The sequence below is a fragment of the Protopterus annectens genome, chromosome 13.part0 (genome assembly GCF_019279795.1).
Source record: "Protopterus annectens isolate FY-2018-M chromosome 13.part0, PAN1.0, whole genome shotgun sequence".
NCBI classification, from domain to species: Eukaryota; Metazoa; Chordata; order Ceratodontiformes; family Protopteridae; genus Protopterus; species Protopterus annectens.
The window spans coordinates 12,920,820-12,929,528 of record NC_056747.1 but is presented as its reverse complement, the minus strand read 5'-3'; the positions used below and the strand labels follow the sequence as shown (position 1 = coordinate 12,929,528).

The window sequence follows — 8,709 nt, the reverse complement described above, 5'->3', positions numbered from 1 at the left end:
TTCAGTGGAGGCCCGAGGAGAAAAGCTCCGCTATCTAACACATGATACAAACAGTATATACACAAAACATAAGGCATTACAAGCATGAAAAATATATACACAAATTCAAAAATAAAGCATGAAAAGTATGTACTCAGTATAAAGGAATGTGAAGCACAAACTACTGAGGGCGTTTGAATGACAATAAGAGGAAAGCACAGAAAGGTAATAGTAGATAAAGCTTTTACTTGAGTACTGGAATGGGTAGAACAAGATAGCATACAATAGGGAGTTTAGAAGTTATGTTTTGCAATAGACCTTCTGGTTAAGGGTAATGTGTCCACTTCTAAGGCCATGCTGAAAATCTGTTAGCACATTGAATTTCTGGATACGTCTAAACACCTATTTTTCAAACGTCTTTGGGTAGAGAATACAAATAGGATGTGAACCCTCACAGTTAGAAAGTGGGTTATGCGAATTATGAGAGACTGCTAGAACTAGCTGAGATATTTTATGTGATAATTGATAGGTTAAAGATGTTTTGCTAGCTGTTTAACAAACATTTATAGAAATGCCGGGCATATATTATTTGGATTACAATTGCATTTGTGTTCAAGTTTTTAAGTATTTTTTTGATTGCCATGTGAGGATTTCCTTGAAATAAAAAGTATTGCGAAGAATCGATAGAACTTGCTATGGTAGTTCTCAGAGCGTGATTGTCTGCAGGGATGCCATACTGTTGTAAAAATGAGAGGGATAATTGTATTAGTAGTTTGGGGCTGAGTAAGGTTATTTTTTGAGAAAGTGAAGTGTGGAGCCATTTTGACAGTGTATGAGTACAAACCACTGTCTTTTTAAGTTAATGACGTGCACATATTCTTGTGAACCTTTGAGATGTGATTACTTTTTTCAGATATTTTTATTCCTTGCAGTGTCATCTCCAGTTTAGGACCATGTGCTCTATACATTTTTCTTACTGTCACTTTCATGGGCTGTAACATCCTATTCCCTGGTTTCTTTCCTTAAGGATAGACCCTTCCATTGCCCCTTCTTGTTTCCTTATTATACTTTTTACAATTTGTTTTCCTCTGAGTTCAGTATTTTTATCCATTTCTATTATAACATTCTCATGTGTTATAATTCTCCATTTTAATTTTGTAACATTCTCTGTTTTAACTTTACTAATTTTAGGAACTCAACAATTGTTGTCGCAGCTTACTTCTTAAATCTTGCACACTGAAGCAACACTTTTTTGTCTGTACATTATACAGCAAGCATTATCACAAGCCGGTGTACAAATATTGCAGCATAAGCCATTGGCTAGTGTACACTATACAGCAAGCATTATCACAAGCTGGTGTACAAACACTGCAGCATAAGCCATCGGCTAGTGTGCATTATACAGCAAGCATTATCACAAGCCGCTACGCAAACAGTGCAGCATAAGCTATCGGCTAGTGTTTATTATACAGCAAGCATTATCACAAGCAGGTATACAAACACTGCAGCATAAGCCATCCGTTAGTGTCTGGACATGCATATTCAAGGCTTCTCGTAAAAAAACTTGCTTCTCACTGCTTTGTTTTCATTAAGTAGTTATTAGGAGTAACCATGACAAAATCAGAGGAAGGGGCAGAGCTCTACGCAGATATAGAACTACCCCTGTAAAGTACATGTGTGGCTTGGTATATATGTGTGTGGGGGGGTTAACATTACAATCTGTTGATCAAAGGAAAGAACATATCTCAAACTAATACTGTGAGAAGAAAACAAACAGTGGCTGAAGTGGAAAGTGACATACAACCAAACATTATGTACCCTTAGAGAAAACATGTCTCTGTTTGCATGACAGGAAGACCAGTGATGAGCCAGAAAAATGCCCCACTACACTGTGATGCCTTCAGCACGGAACACACATTGAGACAACACAAGAAATATCACTACATCTTAGTACAGTTTACTCAAACGTTTATTCTTTTTTCTGTCCTGCTTGTTTACAGTATTTTCTTGCTTGAACACGCTAAGCACAACCTCATCCAAGTCTTCAGAATATGCCTCGAGCTGGTGGTACTTCCTGTTTGTGATGTCACATCATCACAGGAGTACCTGGTAGTTTGTGAGGGGTGCCTCTACAGAGATGAAGGCTAACATGTTTTGAGAGGAAGAATTTGCCAAGGGGTTTACTGTTTTTCTCATTTCACCCCTGCGAAATGTGAATGCAATGTCTACTTTTACCTATGATTACAGTCCAGCAAGCTTTGACCAGAAATATGGTGATCATTCAGAGAGCATTGCCTTGGCAGTGGTAGTTTCTGTAGAATACTAACTTCCATGGTGGTCAGCGACTATATAAATGATCCTCGTATTCCTGGCATGTTGATTGGTTAGTTGCCTGTTTTCCCTTCAGCGAGATCATGTTGACATAAACCGGAGAATCTGAAAGGGGAAAAAATATATAAATATGAAAGGATCAGCTTATGAAAATACAAAATGCAAGATTATACAGTCCTGTACAATATGCTACAATTCCAGGTCTAAAAGAAAGCAGTTGCTAGCCAAACATGAGGTGTCCTTAAAAGTGAAATAACCATGAGAGTAAAGCAATTCCTTACAGCTAGCTTGGATAGCTGGCTTAGATAGATAGCTAGCTTAGACAGCTGGCTTAGATAGATAGCTAGCTTAGATAGATAGCTAGCTTAGATGGCTTAAATAGCTTAGCAGCTATCTGGAATTTTGTAAATAATCATGTCATCTGTGAATATTAATATGATACATAGGCTTGTCTTAGAAATGTAAGAGACATTTATGTTATGTGGATATTAAACTACTGATGCAGAAGTGTATATTGAACTGTATATTATGTACTGAGCTTCAATAATGTAACCACAGTGTAATCTACTGGAAAAGAACATAAATGTATATAAACTATATTAATAGCAGAAGTTGAAACATACAGCGTTAACTTGCAAAACTTCAGGAAAATAAGTTAAAAGTGTTTTACGATGTGCTATAAAAAAGTTAGTTTCAGTGCAGCAAGCAGACACAATGTTTACAGTTAGAGGTTTTTGTATTGTATGGAAACAGAAATAATTACGAGGTTTCAAATATAAAAGTGTTAATTATTTTACAACTTCTAGTTCTAGCCAAACATCTGAGAGCTAAGTATTTTTCACAGAGAAATGTTAAATTCTCTTGGTATCGGTTAGCCTGGGAACTGAAGGCAGGTGACAAATAGCGATGTCATCCAGCTGACCCAGCAGAAATGTTTTGATTTTAATTTGGGAACTCTCTCAGAGATTTGGCATTCTGTATCTTGTCTTTGGACCTGAAAACATCCATTCAGCACTTCTGTCTTGCTAATAGTAAGTACTGGATTACAGTAATCGCTCTTATAGATAGATAGGAATATAGTAAGATTAGGTTAGATGTTTTCTGTATTTATGTGAGACTGTCCTGCAATGTTGTTTTAAAATATTTCCTGTGATTCTGGACTCCGAAGTGACTGTCTGTTATTGAGTACTGTCTTGTTCTTTTATTTATTATTAAATATATTTAACCCTCTTAATTGTGGTTGGCTTGTTTAGAGATATTTAAGCTCTTAGAGTACTTTCCATATGTATTTGGTGACATTATACAGGCCACTCTTAAATAGCCTTACAAGTCTTGGTGACACTTACCATTTGGATAATAGTAACATTACACAGTAGAATTGGTCACCCTTTGTAAGAGCCTTATAGTATCTGATAAAGAGCTGGTTGGTGGCAGTGATAACTACTTTTTAGTCTGGGCAGATGTGGGAATAGCTAGTAAACCTGTGCCAGTGTTTCCCAGGTACGTCTGTGTATTTGTGTATAAATCAAATCTCAAAGTGTGTGTGTCAGCTACTTGGGCAGGGACACGAAGCACTGGTTGGAGAGAAAGGGTGCTAGAGGTTTTGGCTTGACTGCTCAGCTGAGATCTCAACTCTATAGCTGTGCCAGTGGGGAGTCTTACTGGGAATCTGGAGAAAGGGGGGTGAACCAGCTCCAGACTAATTGTGATCTCTGTGTGCTCCTAAGGGAAATTGTACTTTACTGTGTGTGTATACTTGTCATCCTCCCAATGTGCACATCCCTTACTGGTGCTAGTGGTGAGGATTGAGGCTAATTGATTACTGGGCCAGTGCAGAAGTGTCCATTTTATACAACTATTTACCTTCATAACTCTTACTGATATGCAGAAATACAATTTAAACCCAGTAGCCTCACTGCACTTAAATAAACATTTTAACGTTTTATTAATTGTAATAAGTGAAATAACTGTCATCTAAGTGTCATATTCTGTTCCATTAAATAACAAAATTTTGATAATTCACTGCTCCAAAGCATGCTATTAATGCATATATATTCTAGGTTGACTGTAGTAAATACAAATGTATTTCCTATAGTGGTATAAAACACAGGAAATCCTGCAGCTATTAATTTTTCAGAGAACCATGTGCTGTTTAGGATTTAGATAATTAGCACGGTTAATAAAATAAAAAATGGTATTTCTATTACTTTTATCTGATTGGCTGATGCATATTATATCTTGTTCTGATTGGCTGGTGTACATTCTGTCATGTTCTAGCCAATTATCAGTCATGACCAGTGATTAAAAATTGCTATCAGGAATTGCTATATTAGCAGTTAATTGTATGGTACAGTTATGACCTAGATAGTGATAATAAGCTGAAATACTTACTCTGCATAATCATTTGTAATCCATAGCCTTACAGTCTGGAATCTTCCTCCACAGACATCCCACTGGTCAGGTTTTACTCTCTGCTTACTAACAGACCCTGAGATTTACTCCTTATTGTCCTTTTGGACTGCCCTTACTACACAACTATTATTTTCTCTTATTTTTCCATCACTTTTTGGTAGACTTACTACTCCCATTATTTGTCTCCTCCGTCACTCCTCATTGGCATTGCATGTCCTCAATGAACTCAGCCTTAGTCGCCCGTCCTTAAGTTTGTGTCCTTACCCCAGACACTAGTTAAAGCTCTTTCAGAATGGAACATTATTTGTGTCCACATAGCTATCAACGTGGCGTTCTCATCCTTCTCTAAGGTTAAAGGACAACAATGGGATTCCATTACTAAATGCTCAACTTCTCTATCCTTTTTCTCACTATTCACAGGCCCTGCTATGAATAAACAACAATGCAGCATTTAAAATATTTGAAATCGACTGTTTCTCTCCACTAGAATAGTACTTTACTGTACCATAGTGATTTCCCTTCCAAAAAAACTTTTATCCCACCCTGGAAAAGATTGCTGCAGTCTTCAATTTATTGATGTCATCAATGCCAATGACTACAGGTAGTTTTCTGGCTTCTGGCTAATTCCCTCCCAAAACTGACATCACCATTACTTCCTAAAAACTCACCTATGCTGTGATATCATAGCTCCCTGGTCCTTCCCCTACCTATACACAAAGTACAGGCTAGAAAAAGGAAACAGTGCATGAGTCAAATCTCCTGCTGCAAGCTGTCAATTGCAGCAGGTAACAGCTCAAACTACCCTTAGCATTTTGACAGCTAGGGATGTTAGGTGTGAAGGGAGATGGGAGATGAGTTGAAGGACTACAATTCAGGCTTCACAGAAGACTGCAGTTTAGCCACTCTAAAGAAGCAGCAGTAAAAAGCACTTTGAAGGTCTGTTCTGTGGCATTTGCATTGTTTGTGTTTTAGGTGGTCATTAACTAGTATAAAATTTTACTTGAAACTAACTGAAAGACAGCAGTGTATGCATGTAAAATCAATGCAGTGACAGGAGCTTTAGGAAGAAAGAGGCCTGTGTGGCATAATTTTTTACAGACAAGTACTGTATTGTGGTATACCTAGAGGCAGACTAAACAATAAGGATCACTTCAAGATATCCCAGAGTGGTGTTAAAATGTAGGAAACACCAAAACTTGATGAAATAAACATGTTTTGAATCTGTGGGTGTGGTTCTCCTAACAAAAATGTGTGTTTTTATTTTTATTTTTCTTTATAAGTTTTTCCACAAGTAAATAACTCTATAACTTGTGCAACAATGAAGTCTGCACTTGGAACATCTGCCTGAGGGCTACATTTTCATATAAATTATAAACATTTTGCTATCACAAAACAAAGAACTTTGCCTGCTGTTATTACTTTCTGCTAAGTATTTCTCACTTGTCTTACACCACAGCACTGACCAGGCTAAACAAGGAGAAAGTTACTGTCAGCTGCCTGTCGGGTTCCAGGATCCGCCACATAACGCATGCACTCAGGTCACTCCACAAGTACAAATATGACTTTGTCATTGTCCACGTTGGTGTGAATGACCTGAGACGTACCTCCGTGGACTACATGAAAAGGGACATGGAGGAGCTGTCTGATCTTGTAGCCCAGGCAGGTATGACCCTAGCACTGAGTAGCATCCTGCCATCACCCAGAATAATACCACAGTACAAGGACAAAATGATTGACTTCAACAATTGGCTAAGCTTCTGGTGTCATTCTAAGGGGATCCAATATCTGTCTGCCTGGGATGACATGATTGACAAGCCACGATGCTTTGCCAGAGATGGCCTGCACCTGTCGCCCCTGGGATTATGGATACTGGCTAAGGCTCTAGCCACCCCTATAGTGCCTTTTTTAGGCAAGGTTCAAATGACAAATTCACCACCCTAACAGTTACAGGCAAGAAGAATCTGAGGGTATTGCTACTCAATGCTAGAAGTCTAAACCTCAAAATGCACTCTCTCGAGGCACTCCTTAAAATGGAGAACATCGACATCTGTGCAGTGACAGAGACCTGGTTCAAGACTCCAGAGAGTACCCCTGCATTACCAGGCTATAATTCATACCACACCTTTCAGCCACCTAACCTGGACCGAAACACTAAAGGCAGAGGTGTGTCCATATTCATTAAGGATATCCACACCTCCAGGCTAGTTGCTCAGCATAATGCATCCGAGATTATCCAAGTGCAACTAACTCTGGGCAAGACCACAATCCAAATTGTAGCTTGCTACAATCCCCCACCATGCCACAGGATTCCCACTCCTCATTTCTTAATACACTGGAAAATATTAGGGTACAACCTAACACCCTAATAATGGGAGATTTCAACTACCCTACCATTAACTGGGAAAACTACTCATGTACCAACTCTTGTGCTCAATGTTTTCTGGAATTCATAAATTCCAATGCCATGGATCAACTTATTCACACCCCCACCAGGGGCAGCAATATCCTAGACCTGGTTATTACCAACATGGGCAACCGGTGCTCCACACCAGAGGCCAATTCCTCGTTGGTCAGATCCGACCATAAGCTAATCACCCTAGACATCCACATCCCTCCCCCACTCCCCATTAGGGAAACCACAGTAAAAAATTTCTCCAAAGCCAACTTCACGCCTCTTAAGACAGAAGTGGCAAACTTCACGACACCCATGCTGACGGACAATAGAGGTATGACTGCTGAATCCTACACAAATGCACTTTATAAGCACTTACATGAGTGCATGGATCGTGCAATCCCTAACAGAACCAAGATGCTATCCTCCAAAAAAGGAAGCCAATCTGGTGGTCCCCTGCCATAAACAAACTCTACAACAGAAGAAAGAAACTGTTGCAAAAAAAGAGTAAAATCCCATGATTGGAGAAACTTCCTGGTCAGCTTCAGTAAGAAGCTGAGATCCCTCATAAAATCCTCCAAAGCTAGTTATGAAAACAAAATCGCCACTGACTCTAAAGACAACCACAAAGCATTCTATAGCTATGTCAAGAATCTCAATGGCAACACTCAGATCTGCTCTGAGTTACAGCACAATGGCACTAAATATACAGAACCAATGGATATTGCCAACATCCTGGCAGGTAGGTTCAGTGCTAACTTTACCCCTCTGTCATCTCCTAAAGGGTCCATCTCTATACCAGAAGAATGCAAAGTTCCTGTAATCACGGCTGCACAGGTAAAAAACACACTATCCAAAGCCAAGAGCACAGCATCCATGGGACCTGACAACATCCCAGGCTGTGTTCTACATGAACTACAGAATGAACTGGCACCCCACCTAACTACCATGTTCAATCATAGCCTCACCTCAGGCTATGTGCCCACTGAATGGCACACAGCAATAGTTATCCCACTCCACAAATGGGGAGCCATCACAGACCCCGGAAACTACTGCCCCATTAGCTTAACAAGCCTTGTCTGCAAGGCTATGGAATGTATCATCGTGGGACTTATAAACAATGACATTGGTAATCTCCAAACTCAGGACCCCACCCAGTTTGGGTTTGTAAAAGGCAGATCATGTCTCCTAAACCTGATAGACTTCTTTGAAGCAGTCACCAAAGCCGTAGATGAGGGTAAGGTGGTTCACACAGCCTATCTAGAGCTCGCCAAGGCTTTTGACACCATCCCCCACTCTGGAATTATAGATAAACTCACTAAACTAGGTATAAATCCCTATGTCACAAGATGGGTTGCCAACTGGCTCATTGACAGAACCCACACTGTGAAAGTAGCAGACTCCAAATCCAGCTTCAGACCAGTGACAAGTGGAGTACCACAGGGTTCAGTCCTGGGTCCTCTCCTGTTTGGTATCTACTTCTCTGAAGTACAGGCCAACACAGAAGGTCTTTATTAACGGTTCGCAGATGACTGCAAACTAGGAGCCATAATCAAAACTCCAAAAGATGCGGACATCCTACAAAAGGGCCTTTC

At 39.6% G+C, this 8,709-nt stretch overlaps 1 protein-coding gene across 1 annotated transcript in view; it reads right to left on the bottom strand.

Annotated features, from left to right (window-relative positions):
* Positions 1-1,930: 1,930 nt before the first annotated feature.
* The window catches only part of LOC122817548, a 490,005-nt gene continuing 483,226 nt past the window's right edge, over positions 1,931-8,709 (bottom strand). The window contains exon 5 of the mRNA XM_044090583.1: positions 1,931-2,415. Coding sequence (XP_043946518.1) covers positions 2,318-2,415 — 98 coding nt within the window. The 3' untranslated portion in view covers positions 1,931-2,317. The remainder of the gene's footprint in view (positions 2,416-8,709) is intronic.